The 27,064-nt window shown below is 30.9% G+C and overlaps 1 protein-coding gene across 2 annotated transcripts in view; it reads right to left on the reverse strand.

Moving 5' to 3' along the window:
• Positions 1-17,869, reverse strand: part of LOC111030614 (synaptotagmin-7) — a 261,996-nt gene extending 244,127 nt beyond the window's left edge. The window contains exons 1-2 of one of the 2 annotated variants that reach the window (XM_022310198.1): positions 17,748-17,869; positions 16,981-17,139 (exon numbers count right to left, since the gene is read on the reverse strand). In XM_022310198.1, the coding sequence (XP_022165890.1) occupies positions 16,981-17,075 (95 nt within the window). In that variant the 5' untranslated portion in view covers positions 17,076-17,139; positions 17,748-17,869. Of the gene's footprint in view, positions 1-16,980; positions 17,140-17,743 lie in introns of both variants that reach the window. The other variant, XM_022310200.1, reaches the window with a different exon arrangement.
• Between the last annotated feature and the right edge of the window lie 9,195 nt (positions 17,870-27,064).

Below are 27,064 nucleotides of genomic sequence, written 5' to 3' on the forward strand. Positions count from 1 at the left end.
TAAAAAAAATATATACATACAAAAATATTAAAAACAATAATTAATTTTTAAAAAAAGAATAAAACGACATAATTCTTCTCAGGAATAATCTTTATGTGGCTTCGTGAGGCGCGGTCGTACGCTCGATCAGCGGAAACGCTCTGAGTGTACGTGCCACCGGTAGTTGCAAGCACTTGGATGGGTGACCACCCGGGCTTTAAGCAACACATCCTTCCCACACATACAAACACTTGGTTCAAATCTACCGTCTCTCCCTACAAACATCTAATGGCCATAGTTGCCAGGCTTTAGATCAATAAAGACAAAAATCTTTATGACATAATTATCAGTTAACATCATTGCGACTACTGTGGGTTAAATTAATTTGAGAACGAATTCTATGCAGTTTACTATACTACACAAACACATAAACGCACACAAGCATTGGTTCCGCTTTAGTTTCTAAACTATCACTAGGATGAAATGGAAATATTTAATCGTCCAAATTCACATAAAGGTTTGTCTTTTGAGGCCACCGAATCTCTTATTTACTCTGTGAAACCGTGAACACACGCGGTCGTCATATATTTACACTCGTTTTTGTGGTTTTTGGTCCGACACAAATTATCGGTCTGTCTATGCGCAAAGTAGTTTTCTCATCGCTCCAACAAACGCGCGAACTTTGAAAGACCAAAACTATTTGACCGCAGAGGGTTATAATATTATTATGACTGTGTTCCAAAGGACTGGCGAAAAGAGAATATCAAAAGGACTGACTAATCTGTCTGAAAATAGAGTTAGATAGTTTCATGACGATTTACGACGATTAACGACAATGTACGTAGACATTGTTTGATAGGTTTTTCTGAACTTCTGCCGATTCTGTATTTAAACTAAAATAAATAAAAAAATTCAAATCTATCAAAACGTATTGATAATTACATACTGAAGTTACCACATAATAATAATATTATTATTATTATAATGCCCATAATAACCGTCATATAACTGTATATTATGATTAGTGATTGAATAAGGTGTGGCTCTACCAGCTTATACATTTTAGCATCGTTTTTAAGTAGAATACTTATGTTACAAAAGATACATAAAATATCAAATTAACGATGTGAATAGCCTTATACTTTTATTCGTATTAATTTTCACTTCCCTACAGTACCGTTGTACCGCAACACTGCGGATTTCGACCGTATGGTATTGCGGTGTTTTGTCTACGGTCATCTAGGCAAAACAGTCTTAACATTCCGCATTATTTCGTACTCATTGTTACTATATAAAATTACAAGGTCATTAAATATATATTTACTGTTTGGATAAATAACTGAAAATCGTTTTTGGAAAAACCCTTTTATTACTGACGATGCGTCGACATGTCTAAACAGAAATCCTGGGCCATAGGCTTCTTAGGTCCACTCGATATAAGATATAGTATAATGGTGTGAGTTGCGATCAAAAATTTGAAATCTACGAAGAACTATTGTTGAATTTGAAAGACTGCAGTTTGGATTACGGTTAAGTAGTGTTAGATTTTGATAGGGTTTTTATATGGCACGTACATCTTTTCTACGTTTTCCCAGAGGTTGTCGATATCGTATAGTTACCTCTACGCTAGGACAGAAAAAAACGACTTTGCCGACGTGCGATCTAGATAGTACGAATACTCCATTCCCAGTATAAAGTGAAGCTTTGAAACCTAAAAAGTGTTTTTGAATAAGAACTATCTCAAGATACTGTTCATACATAATATTATTAAGGTGTTCTAAAAAACTCTCCAATGTACCTATTTTGCCTATACATTACTCCGTCATACACGATGTCATGATAATATTATGTTCATGTCATAATGTTGCACTTTGTAAGTGTTTTACTACATACAAATTAAATGAGGCATACGTCGAGTCAAAAAGTATAATAATTGTATGTACATAGTACGTGAATAATGTAAATAACATTTTCTCATTAATTATACCCCAAAAACAATCGTATCACCGTGTTGGATAATATCAAAAATTATAATAAATTGATCGATACATAGTTATTTTTAAGTAACTAGTCACATTAAACACACATTTCTGAACTGGTTTAACAGCATAACTAAACTAACTAGTAAAAATGTATTCTAAGAAGTATGATTTAGTTTAGGCACTATTATAATAGTCACACGATGTTAGATCAGAATGTTAACCTTAAGTAGGTATAATAATATAAAAAAAAAGAAAAAAAAAAAAAAAAATTAAAAAAAAAAAAAAAAAAAAAAATAAAAAAAAAAAAAAAATAAAAAAACATCAAATTATGTTATTATAATAATATGCCAGTGAAAAAAATTTGGTTTTACTCGAGAAATTATATCAAAATACAGTTTAGAAGCTAAAAAAGAATATAATATAACAGTTTAATACTAATAGGAATTAAGCTGGTAATTCTTCGATTGTACTTAAATAATTTCTTTCATTCGATTCTATAAGATATTTAAGCCCGGCACAAGCATTTAAGTGAAAAAATTGTCACCGGTGATGGTATGTTCGTTGCTAAAGTAATTTCAGTAATACGTCAATTTAATTTCTTTTTCATGTAGTGTTTAAAGTTAAAGACATACACAAATATTATGCTTACATCGAATTTGAAGCGTAAAAACAATATTTATTTTGTATTATTGTACCAGGTGATCTACTTAAGCGTCTACTCTCATTAAACTAAAGAATTTTAACTGAAATAAAAACAATTAAAAATAATTTAGGATTAAAAATATTATTTTTATGTAATTTGATATAATTTCAAAGAAATTATTATTTTATGATTATTAATTGTTATCATTTTTAGGTTTTTACTTTTTTGAATGACAATATTTATAAACATTTATTATTCTAAATTCCAAAGCAGAATGTTATTCGGAGTATTTCAAATTATAAAATCAATGTGCCACTCTACACCACTCATCAAAACTTCAAATACTTATGAATTATAACCAATAAACTACTTTTCCACAATTTGGTTTTTATGCATTGAAATACTCTGAAAAATATTCTGCTTTGAATTATGAAAAAAAAAATTTATGGAGTCTGGAAAAATAATAATAAAAATAGTAAACATATCATTTTTTTCATAAATATGGTTTTGAAGTGTATGAAAAAAATATTTTCGAAAAAGCTAACATTTTTTGAAATAATGATTATAGCCACTTAAATGGATCACCATGTATAAAACTATACAATATTGTATTATATTAAATTATATTATTATAGAAATTAAATTAATTCAAGATACAATCACGCGTGGTTATAAAAATGTTCTACGTATCATGTGATAGCGCGTAAAGCAATATGTTTATAAATATTAAATATAATATTATTAAAGTCATAATGCCGCAAAGCTTAATAGTAATATAATGATTATCATAAACAAAATATAAAACAATAAAACTTTCTTAATAAAACCATGTGTACTATGATTAGTTATACCATAGTCCAAAAAAAAATATTTTAATCATTATAGATTAAACATTAAACAACGTAATATGTAGTTTTATTTTATCATTAGACTGAAGCAATTTCTCCTATTTATCAAACTTAGTCAGTCGATGTATGTATTTTTAATATTATTTTTTTTTTTTATTGTTGTTCTCTAATAGATTAGAATGATATAATATTCTAAATGTCAGTCATTTCCAACAACTTGTGCAATTTGTTCTTAAGATCATATCAATTATACAATTCAAAATTAAATTAAATTTTTCTCATATTTTTTGATATAGTAAGGTAATAACGATTATGTTTCAACCTTTCGCAGACTTCAACGTAATAGTATTGTAACAGTTTAATAATATAGTATATTAATATTATGCCGATATATATTATATATAGGTAAAAACAAATCATTATTTATAGATTGAAAAAAAAATTCGTTTCAAATAACGACGAGTGTTTTAGACACCACGCGCGTGATGATATCATTATTTCAGCTTGGAAAATTATTTTAAAATGTTGTTTCAATATTATAATTGGTTTACAACGCATTATCCGGTGGTATTATATGGGATCAGATTGACAACGACATTGTGTGCGTTTAGTGAATGGTATTATGGTATTATTCTTCACGCGAAGTGATGTTTAAATAAAACATATATATATATACTTATGTTATTGATTATAGGTGTTATTTCGTTTCGCGTGTGTAATAATATCTGAACAACACACCACCCACCGAATTCGCACCGAGGACTATTTACTCGATGGCAAGCAATATGCCGCTTATATTTTAAATTGTGTAATTTCGCCTACATTTCAGAGAATATTTAAAACTATTCTATCTTATCTTCAACGATGCAAACAACACTCGAACGCAATTAATAAATTATCCGAAAAACAAGGAGTGGTTTAAATTCTGTCATAGATCATTCCAGTCATGTGCATAAATATGTGCGGCAGAACTTTCCCATATTATAATATAGTCTCTTATATTGGACTAGTTCCAAAACGCTGTTGGCAATGTACTGTTGGTTCAGGTAAATTAAAAATGTTCAAAAAGCTTGAAATAATCCATACCATTTTATTATGATAATTCAATGGAAAAAAATATTTTTTTTTCAAACAACACATTGTCGCAGTTTAATATTTAGTTCGGTATTACAAAAAAAAAACTACTAAATACATTTGATATTACTAGGCAATTTAAATGTTTTCAAACCCCATTTGGTTTTTATTTATTTTGATGCGTCAACAACTATAATATTATTCTTTATTATAATACTTGTTTTACCATTGATTTCAATTGATGTTCATTACATTGGTGTAATAGTATTAATATTAGTATAAATATTATTTTGTGATTGCTATAAAACGCTTGACAAATTTATGACATTTATTTTCGTATTCGATAAAATAAATTGATTACCTACTTTGTAAATTATTAACCGTATAAATGAATTACAAAACAGTGTAATCGTTGTTTAAATTAGGTGTGTAATTGAATTTTAGATATAATACCTTCAAAAAGTTTGAGCTATAGGACGAACGTTCAAACGTTAGTATTTACCTAAATTAAATTATCGTTTGTTTGTTTGTATGTATGTGTTTGCAATATCGATAGCGTGTTAATTTAGTACTCCGAGTCTTTGACAGATTCTTCACTGGATGACACTTTTCTGCGAATTCAATGTAAGACTTGATCGTTTGGATTCAATTTAAAAAAAAAACCTGTGACTTTTGTTATTCTTTTAAACTATTTATATATTTTTATAATGTATAATATAATCTGCCTTGTTTTCGTATGAAAATATAAAAGTGTCTATTCAATTATTTTCGGAAAAATAAAACAGGATAAAACGTACAAAGAATACAAAGTAATTTAATGTGTGGTTTCCTATCACGTTGGTGTTTAAAAATTAATTTTCATAACATCAACAACAAATATTTTATAGTTACAATTTATACGGTCGCTCCATTGCTCGACAATAAGTCAATTAGAGGGGTTGCATTATACTTGGAGTTATAATAAAAATAATAAATAAAGGATTTCATTGTTAAGATTAATATCTACATAGTCATAAAAAGTGAGTGAAATATGGGATTTCGCAAAAATATTATAATCTTAAACAGAAAATGTATAATACTGTAATACGGGAATTTTAATGTCAGCAAATGATTAGCCATTAGGTATAGTTAAAATCAAATAATATACTACATTGGTTACTTCAATTTAACAATAATCAAAATAATTATTAGTAAAACTGAGAAAGGGGGAAAGTAGTTAACCACTCAACAGTTCGTTTGGGCGTAAGAGTAGAGTGTTTATCGTTATTGTGTAAGTACTGCAGCGGACGTATTAAACTAAAATATCGATTCTTCTTACACTGAGTACAATATTGTTTAATTGGATAAAGTAAGATTAAAAATTGTGTAAATTAAGAAAACTAGGTAAGTTCTAGATTAACAAAACACGTTTGTGCCTCAACTGCAATACGCGACACACTTAATGCTAAAACGATTTCTATGTCTTCAAAACTACATTTGTGTCATTTTTTTTTTTGTTGCATAGATGTCCCTCAGTGATTCATGCTTCAATTTGTTTTGTAAAACACGAGGATATGATTATATATCTAATTAAATTAAACTTGGAGAAAAAAATGAAATTAAAATAATAGTTATCCGAAAAAAAAAAAGAAAGAGGTATTGTAATAGTTCTGTTTTATTTTTTCTTATTTTTTTAACAGTCACTTGGGAACGTAAGTATAGACGTCGCGAATGGGACGATACCTCACACAACCCTCTGGGAAATCTTTGAAACTATGTCGACGATTCAAAAAAAAACTATACCTAGTATAGGTACTTTAAACTTTGTAGGTATATAAAATGTGTTCAAATATTATAAATCATCTAAATAGAACCATAATATTATATACATTGCTATTATACAAATTGTGTAAATTCAAAAAGAGTTGATTGTGTGCCAAGTCCATTAAATTTTCGCATAAAATATATCATTTAGTTTTGAAATAATTATAATAATAATAATAATATGAGTTTGAATAGGTATTACGTAATTGATTTTTTTAAATATACCTTTGTTTTCGTATTGAAGTATAACTTAAATTGTGTACTTTAAAAATTTGAAATTAATTTACTATATTTATGATTATGAATATGCAAATAGTTTTTCGGAATCTTCAGACCTTTTTGAATAACGAAGACTTTTCCGGATCAAAACATTTCCTAAAGCGTGTACATACTATGCAATTAACATAAAAGTGAACTGGATTTGAGAATTAACTGCGTAAAATAACAGTTTAGTCAATCCCCAGACGACGTTTAGAAAAAATGATCGTATGTATTTTTTTTTTAAGATTATGGAAACGTTTTAAAAATATTATTATCGTTGCTACAAAATATGCTGTCTGGGTCGTCTCGGTTCGCTCACCTCAGCCACTCAAGATAATGGGATATTAGTAACATTATAGATTTAATAGAGATGATAAATCATGGAATTTGAAATACGGTGATCCAAAGTGGAGCATTGTATATTATAATAAAAATGTTTGTGTCGTCAACTCAAAGTTATCATAAAAACCGCTTTAAATGTATCAAATTTGGCCAGTTACAGACTACAGTTGTGCGATTGTAACGCGGTTCGATATTAATGTTGTCTTAAATTGTATTTTCTGAAACACAAATGTTTTCAAAAACATACATTGTACAGTGTAAAATTAAATTATGAAAAATATCGTCATGATAATAATATTCAAGAGTGTAAATGTATTTTTGTTTGCCTACAATGTTTAATGTTTGTAGAAAACTAAACATTTTGTGAAACGAAATAATAATCTAAATGGAATTAAAATATTTTGACTTAACAAAACCTCGGAGATTATATGTACACAACTACAAAAGCATAGAACATTGTAAAGTTTTCCTAGGTGAATATAATTAATAAACATTAAAATCACATACAATTTAAACTATAAAATAAATTATGTAAATTGTAAACAAGAGTACCTACATACTTTGTGTCGGGATGCAAAAAACAATGGAAAAACTTATCAGGAACTATAATATTATATATTTATACTGTTTTACAACAAACCACGATTAATGTAATTACTGACAATTATTTCACAGAACAGATATTGTAATAAGTTCCTTTATTTTATCGAAAGGGAAATATAATATTTTGAACATTTTAAGAGTAACAATTCAGCGTACTGCTTGTTATAAAAGAGCATTTAAAGAATATGAAAAAAAAAATAAATTGAATTAATACATTTCTGTATAGTTATTATAACAGGTTAAATGAAAATATGGTTGGAGGTGGGAAGGAGGCAAAAGCATTATTCGAGTATTTTAAAATTATTTAGTTTACATAATAATAATTATGGTTATGCTCTGACAGAGTTACGTATAATGGAAAAAATAATAAGTAATAACCACAATAAATTATAATAATATTATATTTTGATATTACTCGATGAACCCAAATTGATATTTGTCTGCATTGTTCTAAGACTGCTTGGATAATTTTGAAATGAACATAAAAACCTCATAACGGTTTCAGTGATTTTTCACCGAGCCACACACAAAACGAAAACAATGTATTATTTTCTCCTGCTGCTTGTCTACTACCTATACTCGGATGGAGCCGAACTGCAAGAAGCAACTTCGATTTATTACGCCATATGACTATAAATCAAATTTCGAAACGTAAACATATATTAATAGCAACATAACTACTTATTTTTGTTTTTTGCTCCAGTCGTTTCTCGAGGCAATTTATTCAAATACATACCGTCTTTCCAATAACATTGAGAATAGATTTTTAATTTATAGCGTCTGATATAGGTACATACTAATTTTTATCGTCGATGTAAAAATATATTATTATCGAATTGGAGTCGTATAATATTTTACTACGGTCATAATATTATATGGAACATACTATACCCGCATTCGTGTATTATATTATATATGTAATCAAGTTAGCAAATAATAATTAAACTCCGTCGAGCTATTCGCTGTAGCGTTTCAACACTGTTGATGCTCAAATATCAAAAAAAAAAAAAATATTTAGACTATTTTTCCTAGACAAATAATAATTATATAGGTATTATATAAAATACGACAAAACCTCCCTGGACGGACACACCCGAATAGAGAACGTTTCTTTGGGAACAAACTACAAAGTTCTACTGACTGAACCCCTCCAAAAAGTGGACATAATTTCAGTGACAGAGAGACGGTGTCTGGTATTTAGAGGTTTTACTGTTTATTCAAGTTGAGGATTTTTTTTTATTCGACAAGACCACTACAGCGTTCGGCAGTATAATAATACTCTGATGTTTCTAATACATTACACATTCGTGCACATTTCGTTTTCAATTTATGAACCATAAAATGTTATGCGATGTCACTATTGATTAAATATTGTCTACCTATATAGTTAATATAATTCGTTTCGTACTACCGATTTTATACGTATATAAATATATTGTTATTAAAATAATAATATAATGATCCATGAACCTATGTGGGTCACGTGCTCGTATTAGCCGGTAGATTAAAAATTTTAATTGAACGAATATTTGTATTTTATTTTATACGATATAAACGTAATCATAATAATATTAAATAAACATCGATAAAAAAAAATATTAAGATTAAGTCTCTAGAAAATCGTTTTATGTCCACTCGTTAAAATTTCTGTTTCATGTATTGTATTCCATTTAGTATAAACAATTTGTAAATTTTATTTCATAATATTTGTTAAAAAATATGATATCGTAGTTGTATCGTAAAAACTTTCTATATTATTTGATTGTTATATAAGTAATGTACAGTTACTTCAATGATACACCAGACTGAACTAATCTCAAACGATAATTAAGTATATGATTAAAAGGATATGTTTTTATTCTTTTTTTGTATGGGTACCACAAAAATAAAATAAGTTTCTAACAATTTATGCAGTGCGTTAGACCATGTGATTTTGATGCACAGTTTTCATTGAAATATATACCGTTTCGAATTTTATTACCACCCTATATTTAATGCTTATTTATACATTTTATATTGTTTATAGCATTTTATTTTCTCATTTATATCAAAAAAAATAAGTCAAGTACATTACGTCATAACCTATAATAAAATCTGACTGTTTAGTCTCTTGAAAATAAAAATGAAAATGGGTTTAAATGAATCAAGGGGATGGAAAAATAATCATGAAAAAACGTTTAGGTACTAAATTATATAAATATTTATTATTACTGATAAACTGATACTCAGTAAATTATTTTACGTTTATTAGGGCATTTTGTCACGGCCACGTTATAACCGCGAAACACGAATACAATAATAATATTATAAACGGCAGCTTTTGCTTTTAATTAATTTCAAAATAACCGAAACACTTCGAGTGCAAAAAAAAATAATAAAGCCATTGAAATCAGACAAATGTCAATCAATTAAAAATGTCAAACACAATTTGAAAACAAAACGTTAATTAAATATGGGGGTGCGATAATAATTGGGCCCAGGATTGAGTAGCCATACAAAATCACGAAAAATCAAACTAGCCGGGAAATTAAGGGTTGCTAGCAACTCTGATTGCTTCGCTGTTCAACAGCCAAAACAGTCTTCTAAAGTGAAATAATAATGATTATTCAAAATTCGGGAGCAATCATAAGTTTATTTTCATGCGATGGTTGAATACCGCATTTATTTTATTGAATGACAATTCTAGTGAGGCTCATTATGCGTTTAATTAGTGTTTGCATGATTAAGAATAATGTACAACCTGTAGATATATTACAATAGGTACAATCGTACATTCATTTTATGTTTAATTTCATGTATTATTAATTATTATAAACGTTTTAATTATTTGAATTTAAACACAATGCGTATCTAATAATAAAGACACTGAACTGTCCAAAGTGGTTATCTTTGTACATCGACCGTTCGTCAGTAATTGTGCCCCGAAACAGACAACAGTCGTGTTCTATCGGTATCTGATTCCTAAATAATAATATTATTAATATCGTACATTTAGTTTCAAAAGAATATTAGGTGTTTTATTTGAGAGTTGGAAGTATCGCTCGTTTGAAAACAAAATATAACTTGCATTGGACATGTGTGTTGAAGAGAGGGTGTATCCCGTCCCCGTTCAAGTCTTCGTGTCTATACTGTAACTTCGAGAAATTCAAGCAGGAAACAAAATAATATAGAGAAAGACAAGTTCAAAAAGTTTAGAACTAAAAAAAAATATTGGTTATGATAATATATTGTTGTGAGTATAAACTTTTATTCTTGGTAATAAAATAAAATAATGAGTATCAAACCTCATCGATATCATAATAATATGTTATTTGAATTAGTTGTTGGATAGGTGCAATATACTGTTATTATCGATCTCGTTTGGTTCATTTTTTTTTTTTAATTTGGCGATGAAACATAATATTTGTCTATTGAATAAATGCAAATATTGACACTCGATGGTTGTATAATAGCATTAAAACGTTATCGATATTAATATTCATCGTTGGAAATCGGTTCTAATTAAATTGTTTTTCTTCTTATATAGCATTACAGCAGCAATATTGTTGAGGTACACACACAAATCGCTGTAAATTATGCACGAGGGTGTCTTTTCTGTTGTCAGACAAAATTAAAACAATAAAGGTTTTCTAGAAAATCTCAAGACGTTCAAAAATGTTTGTTATCAATGGACAGTTTAGAGTTTATAAAAAAAAAAACCAAAAATATCTCGTTTTTGTAACTAAGAAAAGCCTTTGTTATATTTTCCACAAAATATATCGACGCAAAGTGTGCTTTATCATCAGACTAATACCATTCTGAAGGCTGTCTGTTGTGTATTATTCAAAAGTAAATTACGCTTACACTTTGAGATGTCTAAATATATATTAGCTTTACGATGATCGTTAATAATTATTATTGTTTTCGCAAAAAATTAATGTTTATTTTCGAATACAGCTGTATTATAATTGGTAGCTTGCGGTTTTCTCGCTGATACAATGTAACTACGTCGCAGCGAATACATTGTATTCCCGAGAGGAATTAATACACACAAAACCCGTAACAAACCAATCAAACTTTAATAAGAAAAAAAAATTGAATATCTGGTATAATAAAATTAAAAAAAAAATTCTAGTATTTTTAAAAATGAAAATTGTAGACATAATAATAATTGGGTTTTGCGAAGGATTATTACTGAAAAAGATATTTTTATATTATTTTTGTTGTATTAATTTTGTTCGACAACTGCTCAAAAAACAAGTACCTACTGGCATAACTTTATTATTGGTATAAAATTTTTTTAATTATAAATAATGACATCGATATAAAAATGTATTGCTCATAGTAACAATTGTTATTGATAATAACAATAATAGTAATGAAAAATAATAACAAAATGCATTTTTTTTTTTTAATGCAATACTTTAATGTTAAACTAACAAAATATGAGGACACAAAAATAACAAAGGTCATTGATTATTGATCGTTATAATAATTATATTGTTAAACATTTGATTATAAATATTGTATCGTTTTTTTTTTGCGTTTTGTCACAAGAGACAAGTAGGCAGTATTTAAGCGGTTAAGCATGTTGAGATTGTAATAAAAAATAACCACCTTTATCGTCAGTAAATCACAAATATTTAAAATCTAAGGAATTAAACATTATTATTACAAAAAAAAATCATCATTATCACATTTCAAACTAAACAGAATATCTACATCAATATAATATTAATATAAAAATAAAATTATGAGATGGATAATATTATTATGTCTAACTAAGACAATTTATTAATGATTTAAATTTTTAAAGCAATTTATTTCTGATAGGTATACAAAATATGAATCTATAATACCTACCGTTTTGTGTTGTTTTTTTATTTTTTTATGAAATCTTTATGAAAAGTCTAACACAACATGAATCATTAATTTTACCGTGTAATTAGTTGATACACTTTCATGGATATTTTTAAATTTTTAATTATTATTTCCCTTTGTATTTCGGTGTAATAAAAAAAATTACCTATTCTTATTCTTATTATTTTTTTTTAATCTCTCAATTTCGAAAACTCGACCTTTAAACATCCCAAAATTTGTTTCCCGTCATAATTATATTTATAATATTACAGTGTAATAAGCACAGGGTTTTAAATTAAACTTAGAACGTGACTCGACCACGACTACAGAGTCTATCTATTATATTATCGCCACTGCCGGTGGTGAGGCTGTAATTAAGGCATCGTTTTTTATAGCCATTTTTTTGACAGCGCCGTAATAAACTACAATGCAACCTTTAGTTGCTTTTCCCGAAATAAAAAATGGAAATAATTATTGTGCAATGCGTTGTGTACATAAATATTAAAAAGTCTAATTTTTACGAGAGAATTTTTTGGATTTGTGAGAACCAAGCGAACTTTTTAATATATTACACGATGCGGACGTGTTAGAGGATGGAAAAAACCCGACGTTAGCTCTGTGAAGCAAACATTAATTTTTTTCCTTTCACTGCGTCGCTACCAAATAAATTGTTTTTATCACATTTCTAACGACAAAAATATTATAAATACTTTAGGTTTAATTAGCGAACAATAATAATAAAAAATACTATACTCTTGTCGACCATTTTTTTTCACCCGACTTTAATTTTTATTTTCGGTAATCATTAAATTATAATAATTTTAAAATCGTGTAATATTATGCTACGATTACATGGAATTTCTACCATCAATATAGGCGCAAGAATAAAGTATGCAGCTAGTCGATTATGAGAGACTTTAATTTGACTAATTTAAATTAAAAAATACATGTAGAAGAATGTGCTGATACATAATATTTTAATATGAAATTGAAAATTAAGGTTTCAGAGTAATAAAACAATGTTAAAATGTGCCGGCCTAGATTAATGGTGATTTTTATGATAAATGGGTAAGGGGTTGCAAAAATCAAAAGTTCATTTTATTTTTATCTCACAAAACTCAAAAATCTCCAATTAGGTGATAAAAAATGGCGCAAGTCCTCAACCAAACCTATTTTATGGTCTTAAAATGTCTTGCAATCATTCTAATATTTATTAAATTTACGAAGATAAGTAAGATTGTTTGCATTCGACGTCATTTCGATTATTCAAAATTATATTTATTGATGAATTAATTAATTATTTAAAACAAATATAAATTAGTTGTCTGCAATAGGTATTTGTTATTATATATTACTATACATTTCAGTTTTGAAACTGTTCGCCGTCGAAACCCAACAAATAACGACAAAATGTAAGATCTTTGATATAAGTTAGAGCGAACATGCACAATAATAATTATTAAGAATTATACGCTATTCGAAAAATAAAAGAACAGTCCAAAGCGGAAAAGATCAAATGAAAATTATTATGTTTAATATTTCAGTGTAACTAATATTATAATTTCAGTAGTGCGAATTAACTAAATTAGTATAAACCTTCCGAGTAATTTTGATGTGATACGAATACCTAGATAACTTCATTCGACTAGAGCCAGTCAGCTTATTCGAAGATTTTATTCGGCTCACACGCTCTCCTTAGACGATAGAAACTCGGATAATAATATTTATGTAAGGTTCTATTGTGTTCATCAGTAACTTTGACGTTTCACTAGTTAATTTTTTCTGTTATTTATTTATTATTTTTATTTCCCTTTGAGTCGAACGTTTTAATAAAACTCTTGCGGACTAACCAGTTGACGGGTTAATCTCCCTCCTCCCACCCATCCCGATTACTATTAATCCGGGATTATGATAATAAAATAAATGTGCTCGGGCTTAATTTGTCCCACCGACATATATGAAACCACATAATATTTTCTGAAATTTCACTCTTTGTTGTCGTCGTAACAACACGGAAAACGTCAAAAAAAGATTGAATGATTTGTTTTTGTGTCGAAACTTTGATTTTTGATTTCCCGAGTATTGGGTTTGAACGATTAAACGGAAACGTTTTGAATTATATTATGAGGTGCTACGCACCGTTTATAAAATAAAAATCCGTGGTTCTACAAAACATCTCATGGTACCTATTTTAACTTTATTTTAAGATTGCGATTTGTCGAACAAAAAACCTTACTGTTTTAAAGTTTATAAGCCCACGCGTCTAGCCATGATGTTTAATATGTGTGTATACATATATAATATGTACTGTAAAAAAATGTGTGCAGCGAACAAATATTTCATTAACTTCGACAGACTTAATTAACATAAAATAAAGTTTAAAATTATGTATTCCAGAATCCACTTTAAAAATACATCAGATTTTTACATATTTTTTTACGCGTTATGCATTAAGTAAACACAAGTATCATTAATATTATTTTTTACATCTTGAATTATTAAACATTAAAAAAAAAAAAACACATAATGGATTTATCTGTGGAATGAAATTGAGACTACAATGTAGCGTGTTTTTATGAGCTAAATGAACTATTTAAGAGAATATTAACAGAATTATAAATTTTCGAATGACAATTATATTGTTATTAATACCTATATAAATATTTTATCGCCATCATTTTTTTTTTTTGCAGCTTTCGAGATATTATGACGATATGATTATCGTTCTTGTACGTTTTTCCATCGAACCGATTAATAATTAATTTAGTCAATGTAGTTTGCAAGGGAAATCGTAAATTTTTAATATTCCTGCCGTATTATATTTTGTAAAACTTGTTCTGACCATTCCGACGTCGCGGAGAATGATTTTTATAATTATGTTTGGACGAGAAGCAAAAGAACAAGACTATTTTTCAAAGTTATTATTGGCATACATATACGTGTTATATTCTACACCTAAATAATGTCTGATCCATTGACCAAAATGTCTAAGAGTTGTGTTTTTTAGTCAGTTATTTGAAACGTACTACAGATTATAGGTGCGTCAAAATATTAATACATCGTCATTATGAAAATAATATTACAATTATATAAATACTCTAATTACAAAGATTCCTTAGAAACCATATTTATCATCAAATACTTTTGGATGTGTATCATAGGCGATACAGTTTTAGTTGATGAATAATAGTGTAATTATAATATGCAAGCGTTTTACAAATACAATTTATTACGTTCAGTATGTTTTCGCAAGTGTTTAAACGATTTGTTTAAACAATAATAATTTTTCATTAAATTATGCGACTGCAAGTACTGCGAGTGTAATATTATTACATTAATCGAGTTGGAACATAATATGTTAGTAACACTAATAGTCACGATACACCAAACATCATCGGTCACATAATAATAATGTGGAAATTATTTTTTATATTTTTTGATGCCTATTTTTTTTTTTCGCGATTATTACCCGATGTGTGAGTAAACGATTTTTTTTTTTTACCATTATTATTGGAAGTTGCAGAGACAATAACCATTGGCGTTTACAACCGACGGATGATAATATAATAATATACTTTCAAGTGCAGAATTTACTCGTAGGTACACGAAAAACGTCGAAACAACATTTGACACGGTCTCGAGATACTGCGGAATAATATCGCTGTACCCACATATTATTATCACTGTTGTTATTATTATTATTATATCGTGAGTATAAAAAAAATATCGAAATACGCGCAAAATTTGTCGAAACGATTTTTACTCGAACGCGTCTGCTCTCGCGATTTCGATTACAGTTATTGCTTTACGGCGTGTCGTTAACCCGAACCCCGATATCGGTGTTCACATTCAAATCAACAATACCACGGTGTACATTAGAGACGTCTTTGCCAATGCATTACAATGTTTAAATGCACACATATATATATATATATATATGCACACACACTATTTACCCCTCCGGTCCGTAGAGATATACTATATAATAATAATAATAATAATAATGCGTAGGTAAAAGTGTATGTATATTATTATCTGTTGTATTAATAATTTATACAACACTGCAGACATTACCTAACAATAAGATAGCTGTCATCGGCTGGAAGGTCGGGCAAAACGGCAAACTGCGAGGACGGGGAAGGGGATTATTTTCCATTAGGAAAATTCGTCGTTTCCACCACACGAGCGAAACGCATTTTTAGTCATTAAACCGGGTATGCCGATTTTACGGCGATAACGATGTATTATAAAACGACGACGACAAAAATATAATGCAGTAATTATTGTTATTAAAATAATATAATATCGTACGACTTATAAATAATGAAAGCGTGCATGTGGAAAATCGTAATAATATAATAATGATAATAATGATAATAATATCATTATCAAGCAAATTAATAAAAAACAAATATCATGTACCTAGAGAACAAATAAATAATTTAATTCGCGTACAAAGGCATAATTTATTTTATTTTTGCTTTTTTCATTTATTTGTTGTATTTTTTCTACGACGTTTCGTCGGAAACGGTACGGTAAAAAAAAAAATTGTGCAGATCGTTGTGTGTACAATAAACGTTAAGAAATATTATAGTATGACACTTACAAACTTTGCGAGAGCAGTTTTGTGACGCCCAACTTGGACATCGCATTATTTTTGAAACCGTCGAAAATCGAGTTAGCGGGGCTTTTATTATTCATATTCGCTGGCCAGCGTTTTTCACAGCTACTGAGGTGAAACTCGCAACGTGTATTACAACGTTCGCTATATTATAATAATATAAAAATAATAATTGTAATAATAATTATAATAATAATAATAATAATAATAATAATAATAATAATAATATTAATTAAGATAATTTATTGTATGCGGTTACGAAAAATTCACTCGGCTTCCGGACGGTATATTCTGGCTGCCTAGTATATAATAATTATACGGAAGGCCCGTTAAAAACGTACGAAACAAACGGAGATAAGATAGGAAATCGGATGATCGTTATTATTATTATTATTTTTTTCGTTTAATTACGAATTTTTAGAAGCGATAAAAATAATAATATATACTAAATGGGAAGCGAAAATGAAATCGAACATAATTATTATAACATTATTGGTAGGTATATGTGTACATAATTTAATTTTTTTTTTATGAATTATGAAAATTAAAAAAAAAAAAAAAAATTACGAGTGATATAAATACCTAATAATAACATTATTAATTACGTGTAATGCCGACGACGATGACGAGTGGCAGCCGTACGCCGCCGATACGACGACGATTGATATAATATTATTATTGTTATTATTATTATTATTGTTATTAATTATTATATTATATTAAATTATTATATTATAATGTGACATACGTACGTGTGTTTTGTGAAAAGCGCTATGCGGGTCTCGACGAGAGAATATTATAATATCGTAGAGAGTTACGCAGCGGAGAGGTGATGGTGGGAGTCGCGTACCAAAACAAAGACTGAGGACGCGAAGTTTCCGAGCACGCTTTTTGTGTGTACGCGACGGTGTGTGTGTGGTTTTTCGTCCGCCCGTTTTCGAGGGGGGGCGCGGCGTATACTCGGCACCGACCACCCTGCTCGCCGTGCCCCGGGGGGTGGAGGGGGCCCTGGGAGGCACGCGCGCGCGCGTATGCGTCACGCCACGAAAACTGGGTCAGATAGCCGCCACGGCGTGCCACCGCGGGGGGACGACGGCAGGGGGGGGGGTGGTGTGGTGATGGTCGGCGCGGTGGGGCGGACCGCCGGCGTACGATTTTTACGTATATCCCTTCGCGCCACCGTCTAGCGGCTCGCGTGTGTGTAAGCGTCGACGTGTAGGTGTTTGTGTGTGTGTGTGTGTGTGTGAGAGTGTGTGTGTGTGTGTGCATAATGATATAGTATCGCGAGAGGGGCAAAGCATCATCACGCGTGTGTGCTCGTCGATACGGGCCGGTCGGTCGGTCGGTCGGTGTGTCGGTCGGTCGGTCGGTCGGCTGTACACCGAGTGAGAGTGAACGAAAAAAACGTAAATAAGGTGGCCAAAAATCATTTTTCGGGATACATTGTACTGGAAAATTGTAATTGCGAGAAAAAAGTGTTTCGTCATAATGATCTAGCGTCGTGAGGGGTTTAAGTACCGGGCCATAATATTATGAGTCTGTGCTGGTCGATATCGGTCGGTTNGGGTGGAGGGGGCCCTGGGAGGCACGCGCGCGCGCGTATGCGTCACGCCACGAAAACTGGGTCAGATAGCCGCCACGGCGTGCCACCGCGGGGGGACGACGGCAGGGGGGGGGGTGGTGTGGTGATGGTCGGCGCGGTGGGGCGGACCGCCGGCGTACGATTTTTACGTATATCCCTTCGCGCCACCGTCTAGCGGCTCGCGTGTGTGTAAGCGTCGACGTGTAGGTGTTTGTGTGTGTGTGTGTGTGTGTGAGAGTGTGTGTGTGTGTGTGCATAATGATATAGTATCGCGAGAGGGGCAAAGCATCATCACGCGTGTGTGCTCGTCGATACGGGCCGGTCGGTCGGTCGGTCGGTGTGTCGGTCGGTCGGTCGGTCGGCTGTACACCGAGTGAGAGTGAACGAAAAAAACGTAAATAAGGTGGCCAAAAATCATTTTTCGGGATACATTGTACTGGAAAATTGTAATTGCGAGAAAAAAGTGTTTCGTCATAATGATCTAGCGTCGTGAGGGGTTTAAGTACCGGGCCATAATATTATGAGTCTGTGCTGGTCGATATCGGTCGGTTAGTAGACGATGCCGCGGTGTTCGAGTAACCACGAAAAGTGTCCGAAAATAATAGTTTTAAATATAAGACAATTCAAAAAATATAACATATCGTTCGTATTACTTCAGAGGGCGTGTGTGTGGGTGTGCATAATGATACGGGTATGGTACGAGTATCACCGGGCGCGTGTGTTCTCGTCGATATCGGTGGTTCGTTTGGTATTAGGTCAGTCGGTGGGCCGTACGCCGGCCCGACAAACGGAAAACTTTCGTGTAACGAAAAGAGGTGTCCGAAAACAATAGTTATAAATATTAGAAAATTGAAATCGTAAAAAAAAATAATATTGTGCGTGGGAACCGTCTGGCGGGGCTCGCGTGTGTGTTGTCGCAGTGATTATACAGTAACCGCGAGAGGGGCAGAGTATCAATTATATAGGTACATGCGTGTATATAATACCAGCAGTCGGTCGGCCGGAAATTCAGATTATCGATGGTAAAAAACATGGTTCCCAAACACTCCCTAAAAAATTCGTTGACACAGAGTCATCGAGTGAATCGCTCGTTCCAAGCGCCCGCACCCGCGGGTCCCACGAGTGACGTGACAACAGTAATACGTCCGAAGTGGACACAACGATTTATTGCGAACAGTCGAAACGTTATGATATTTTCATTATTACATTACAATAATATGTACCTATTATACTCAATTATAATTATTTTCATTCTAAGCGGCTACACCGAATCCCGCGAGTGATACGCCCAAAGAGGACACAACGATTTACCGTGAACATAATAATAATATTATGGTCGTAATGAAATGATGAGCTGATAGCATACTGTAGGACATTGAAAATGGCAATTATATTTTCGACACGTATTATTTTACTATGAAATGTGATATTTAGGTTACACTACGCCCCCGCGTAGAATTTTCACCCCCCCCCCCCCCCGTTCTAAATGTTTTTGGGGTTCCATAAGATATTATTTACTATAGATTAAGTGTTCCTATCAAAGGTGTTGAACCCGTCCGAAATTAATAAATCGAACAAATCTACTTCATCGGGCCCCTGTGCTCCAGGTCCAACAGCCCCCCCCCTTTGTGGCCGTATCCATTTTCCTCCAAAAACGAGATTCCGTTTTCCTCCACTGACCATTTGCCTCCAAAAAAAAATAAAAAATAATTATTTGACCATTTTCCTCCAATAAATAATAATATAGGTTTTATAAATAATTTATGCATAACAAAAAAAATCATAATAATAAGTGACAACTGACACACAATATAACAATATATAAGTACAGTCAAAACTCTTTATAACGAATCTGAAGGGACCAAGAGATTTTTTTCGTTATAGAGAGTTTTCGTAATAGAGAGGGTTTAAAAAAAAACAAAATTTTAATTATTTATGTATAAAGGTGTACCTATGTACCTATGTAATATTATAATATATCAAACACATCATTATTTTTACATTATTTTATATATATTTACGTATTATATTAAATTATTATTATTATTATACATACTTATTAAATATAATTTAATTTTTATACTATACATATTTATACATTATTTAAAATAATCTGTCATCTTAGTTTGGACTTTTTTATTCGGCATTATTGCCAATTATTTTTATAGTTTATATATGTAATAGATACGATAACACGTAAATTGTATTATGAAACATAAAATATTGTTTCGTTATTGAGAGTGACTAATACGTTATAGAGAATGAATTGTCTAATGGGTTATATAGCAAACCAACCATTATTATGTAATGTTTACGTTTTATAGAGTTTATCGTTGTAAAGAGTTTCGTTATAAAGAGTTTTGACTGTATATAGGTATATCCCCGTATGGAGTATGCACGTATTTTTATTAGGCTTAATCGATAGCTGATATAGATAGCCGATACCAGAGTGTAGTCATTAACCGATAAGCGCAAAATGTGATCCTAGCTTTACTCTATCTTTATAAAACGGAACGTAATACTACAACAAAAATATTTGCTAAAATATTGGAGGATAATAGACATAACCTTAGTCGAAAATAATATGGAGGAAAATGGAAACCAACCTTTTATTTTTTTGGAGGAAAATGGTCAGTGGAGGAAAACGGTATCTCGTTTTTGGAGGAAAATGGAACCGCCCCCCTTTGTGGGGGCCCCGACTATAGGCATACGTTGAAGGTTGAAGGTTGATGGTTACAGTGATGTGGTTCATGGTTTGCATGCACTAACTGTTCATTAGCTCATTTCAGTTGGAATAATTAGTATTTACTTTTAAAAAAAATGTATGTATATATAATTATAGTATATTAATTACTGTCTCGATATTTTTGAAAAATAATAATAATTCATGGTTACAAGTATCTTACAAATTGCAATGATAGTTGTTATTTACTATTCATATTGAATAGTTAAGCGTACAAGTTTTAACTATGTACCAATGTTTATTTTTGGTTATATTTTTAAGTTTTTCGACCACGCCCTCTGTAGTGTTGGTAAAATGTTGATATTTATAATTTTTATTTTTTGTGATTTTTGTATTTTGATGTCATCCCAGCGATGGACGTCTGCTATAGATGCGGGCGCCGTTCATAGAGACTGACTATAACCATTGCACTATAATATTAAATATTAATCATTATTACGATAAACCCGTACCAACGATAACCAACGTTACCGACGTGGTATCCAATTTCTGAAATGTATTGTTACAAAAGCGTTATACGACGGTATTCTATGTTCTGCGCTACGCGATATTACAATATTTTGTTTTATTCTTAGCCCGGGGACAATTAAGGTTTTAAAATGTCATTGAATTTATTTTCTTGAAATATTTAATTTATGCGAACAACAAAATAAGTGCGTATTATATCTAAAAGGTTGTATAGTCGTAAGCTTACAGCAAGAGAACACTTTTGAAAGTCTGTTTAGGGTAAGGAATAATAAATAATGCTCAATTGATAAGTATTAAATTAATAGATAATATTACGATACGATTTCTATGCGTAATCCATTGCAATTAACGCTGTAATTCATTATAATCCTGAGTCGATGAGTACATAAATTATTGTTAATTATTTTTGGCCATTAATCGTTGATATTTTCAGCGTGTAATCAATAGTTATTTCTAAAAATAATATGCATACTTACCAAATAGGTGCGGTTAAAAAAAAAACAACAATTTTTTTCATTCTTTTTCAATCTCACACATTACAATTATCTAGTTAACGAGGAACTTCTGATTTTGTATTTTTTTTTGCATTTTGCATTTTCATACCATCCCATCGATGATCGCCGCTACTATGGCGTTCACGCGGTTTTACTATAATCACAAGACTATCGCAATAGAACTGCGACACGTTTAGTAATAATTATTGCGATACGCGAGTACCTAAACCAAGACGCCCAAACGTAATCGACCGCGGTATCCGATTTCTGCAGAAATATTATTATTGTTACAGCATCGTTGTGCACTAGCCGGGCGGTACATTCGTATAATTTCGTTTTATTATTCGCCCAGCACGGTACACAGTATAATAATATTATTATCTCTCGAAAATTAGTCGTTGTGACCTATAACCAGCTGGTTGTTGGTGTTTACCAGTCGGTCAGCTCTGTCCTGGTCTTACATTCAGCACGTATTATACTGCAAGTGAGCAGTAAATAATTACTGGTCCAAATAAAGGGCAAATTATTATTATCAACAAAATGGTTTGCGCAAAACGCCGTCGTCGCGATATCCTGCACCTCCTCCTGCTCCCTCCTCATTCTCTCTTGCCTCCAACATTTTACTGCCACAAGATTATCGCACACCAATCTTCGCTGTTTAAAACGAAAAAAATCTACAACATAACACTGCACAGTTATAACTCTGAATACCACGGAGCACCCTCGGTCGCTGACATTTTGTCCACAATTCAAAGAGTTCAGATTGTAAATTTATCTGAAGAAAAAACTTCCGTTATTCGGAGGTCTCCGATATTTAGAGGTGGCCCTCAGTTGAAGTTTCCATGTAATATTTTAGATCCGTATGGACGGGGGACAAACACAAATTACCGTCAGCTGAGTGAGTGGGTTAACGTAATATTAACATTATACCAGATGATCCATTTAACGTAAGACACTATAATACTATATTATTAAATCATTTTTAATTTGTATACAAAACATTTTTTTTTTATTCGAATAACATTTTTGAATTTTTTTCGTTATTATTTTCAAAAATAAGAAATCAGTAGAGTATTTCGATGCATAAAATTCCGATTTCGGACTCACAGTTTGTAAGTATCCAAAGCTTAAACGATCTGAACGTAATTATGGTACAAGGATACCACGCAAAATGTTGGTCCACCACCGCGCTCGTCAAAAACTTTAAACACTTACAAAAACAAGACTGAAGAGGTCGACTTTTACGATTTTACATAATATTTATTTCTAGTCTAAACAGTTAATTCAAGTGAGATATATTTACAATTCACACGAACCACACACTTCATGGCAAAAAAATATTTTGCATAAAAAAACATCTTTTAGAGGTGAAGAAATATTTGAAAAAGTAATAACAATGTTATAATTATTTTTGAATATTTTTTTGGAGAAATAATTACAATAAGTAAGTATATAACTTATATTTTTTTTTTGCACCACCATGCACATTATAATTTTCACAATTCATTTTCAGCAAATACAATGTAGGTACAAAATATTATAATACCTAAGCGAGTGATACAATTATTATTGTGTTTTATTTCAAAAGACTTAAAAACATAATCTTTTATGGAGGACCTTAAGGGAGCTTAAGTCCGACCTCTACGTATAACTGTACTAAAATACTGGATTTTTATAGATCGGAATATTCCGAATATTATTCACCTTCTATGTGTGTGAAGTTGGCCCCCCGACTTCGTCCGATCGTTTCGAAATCTATGCCAATATTTTGCAAATTAGTTTTTAGAATTTGCAAATCAATAATTTATTTTTGGCAAATTTTACAAGTTTTTTAGCCAGCAGCCCCCCGACTTTGCCCGATCGTTTCGTACATTTTACAAGTTTTTTGCAACCCAATGACTCCGGTGTAAATAGAATACTTATTATACATTGTTATACATATTGTACATATATTTTTTGTGATTGCACAACTACTTTTTATGCATTGGTATGTAGATCGTTTAATTTAATTTACAAAATATATATATATATTTAAAACAATTTTTCATAAGTTTTCTATAACGCCGGAGTCATTCGGTTGCAAAAAACTTGTAAAATGTACGAAACGTTCGGACAAAATCGGGGGGCTGGCTAAAAAACTTGTAAAATTCGCCAAAAATAAAATATCGGTTTTTGCAAATTCTAAAAACTAATTTGCAATCATTTGCAATTAATTCGCAAAATATTGGCGTAGATTTCGAAACGATCGGACGAAGTCGGCGAGCCAACTTCACGCACATTCGCCTGCTTCGGAGTAGCATGTTATGCAATCACGCCGCGAGTTACCGTTCAAAGGTGTGAAAGATATTCAAAAAATAATAACGAACGAGGAATGGCATAAGACGGAATGCATAATATGCAAAACAAAAATTTTCAATAAAGCCATTGTTTTCTGGAGTAACGAGTGCATAGTTACAATCACACCACAATGTGGGTATTTGCGTATTTAGATCAGTGTTATTTTAGTTTCCACAGCGCAGTGCAGCTAACAGTGCACGTTTCGATGAGTACTGTCTAAAAAAAATCCCCAACTGTGATAACCCGTTTAGCATTTATATTTCGTCTCGTCTGAAACACCGATGTTCCGTTGTCCCGTGAAATTCGATTTCTAGAAATTCGCGTCGACCGTTTTTCCAAACTCTCTCGTGCATCGGGTTCGCTGCAACCCAACCCAACCTAACCCGACGAGAACGATATGAGAGTCGGTGTAGTATATGATACCCGGAATGTACTGTACGCGTAGTGTTATAATAATGGCTGCTCACGTCTACGTACCACGAAAATCAAAAAAAAAAAAAAATAATAATAATATACCGCATGAAATTCAAGTATTAATTAAACCAAACGACACACAATTAATGCTTGCGAACACTGACGAGTACACCTAACCTTAATGACAACCGCCGCATGATATTATTATATTATTATAATACTGACGATAACGAGGCCGTGAATTACAGCGTTTTAATTACTCGGCAAGGTATTAGTTTAATAAAACATAATAATTTTCATATAAATTAATAATTATAATTTAAAAACTGAAAAGTTTCTTTTTTTTTTTATACAAAAAACTTTTGTTCTAATCAATATATTTTATACATTTCATTGTTTTGCGACATTAGCAGAAGCTTGTGAATCGCTACACGCATAGTAATTTATATTTTTTTAAATAATCAAAATAGTAAATTTGAAAATCTGGTTTTTAGAACAATGTCGATTGTAAGCACGTTGATTCAAGTCATTTAGTTTATCTGTTTTACAATTTTTATTAGTTAAAGTCGATAAAGTCATTTTTTTTTAAAACAATTTTTTCGGGTGATTTTTAAATAGGTTACCTAATAGGTACCTAACTCACTTGTTAAACCTCAAATATTATATGAAAAGATACTACTGTACAAATTAAAGTCGTACATTAAAAAAGAGACATTTTAAAAATCATAAAAAAATAAACCACTTGACTTGGATACAGGTATTTTGCAATCAAACATTTTAGATAATATATAATATTATATGAATAAGACTGACACACGCGATTTAATATTTCAAAATTTTCAAAAACAAATTTCGATCAGACTTAAAATTGTTTGTTTTCAGTATTACACCTGTATAAAAATAAAACGAAAATATTATATTACACGTGTAACTCAATAGTTATAATAATGGATTGTACAGAAAAAAATTTCAAATTTGATCGGAACAAAAGTTTTTTCATTTTTCAGGTCTCCCTGTTTCAGTTTCACGCTATATGTTATTTTCATATCGATTTATATTTTCAGCGTCATCGAAATTTAAGCATATTACAGCTCTCTTGTCGAGCTTAAATGTTCCAATAGAACATTGTAATTTAAATTGCTAATGTGTCGAGTATCGGAGGAAATATTAATTTACAAAGACGACGTACGACGCCGCCGTGAATAATAAAATATTCACAGCGTTTTTCACAAATGTTTAAACAAACGTTCAACGTGTTATTGTTAAATGTCGCAAAATTGTTTTGTCAGCTGCGAGAGGACAAGCAATAATAGTATTATCGAAGTTACGAGAGGAACGCAGAGGGTTAGACGCTTACGAGATACGTTTGCAATAGATTGTTTTTAATGTTTGAACCTCATTGTACGTGTATATTGTCCATTATAATATTATGTAATCTGTGCGTATAATTTTGTATGTAAAACAATAAATGTTTATTAATGTGTTTACAATGCTAATAACTCAGTAGTCTGCAGTGCGCGGAACAACGCGCGGGAGAGGACGTAACGCCGACCAGCGGGTTATAAACTTATAATACTCAAGGAACAGGGATTTAAATTGCATATTATTAGGAAAATATTATGTCCCGAGTCCTGTCAGAGTGACACTCTATCCAATTTCAGACAATGCAACATCATAATAATATAATATCAACATCGTGGTTTACTCGCCCACTTGAGATTCTGGGTAATGTATGATAACAATATTATAGGTACAGGGTGTAACAAAAAACATGCGACAAATGAAATGACTTTTGTTCTCGTCATTTTTGGACGCTCGCTCTGCGAGACGCGCCTTAGGTATAACTATTTTTTTTTAATTTAAATAAAATAATAAAAAAAAATAAAATTTTTTTTTTTGGAAAAATCCAATAAAGCTAAGTTTTAAACAAATAATAATTATGACGGTAAAAACATTTACTCAAGACACATAGTTTATTTTTCATAATTTTTTTAAACAACAGCAAGTATACTTTTGGAGCTTACTCATTTG

Source organism: Myzus persicae, unplaced genomic scaffold (assembly GCF_001856785.1).
Source record: "Myzus persicae strain clone G006 unplaced genomic scaffold, MPER_G0061.0, whole genome shotgun sequence".
Taxonomy (NCBI): Eukaryota; Metazoa; Arthropoda; class Insecta; order Hemiptera; family Aphididae; genus Myzus; species Myzus persicae.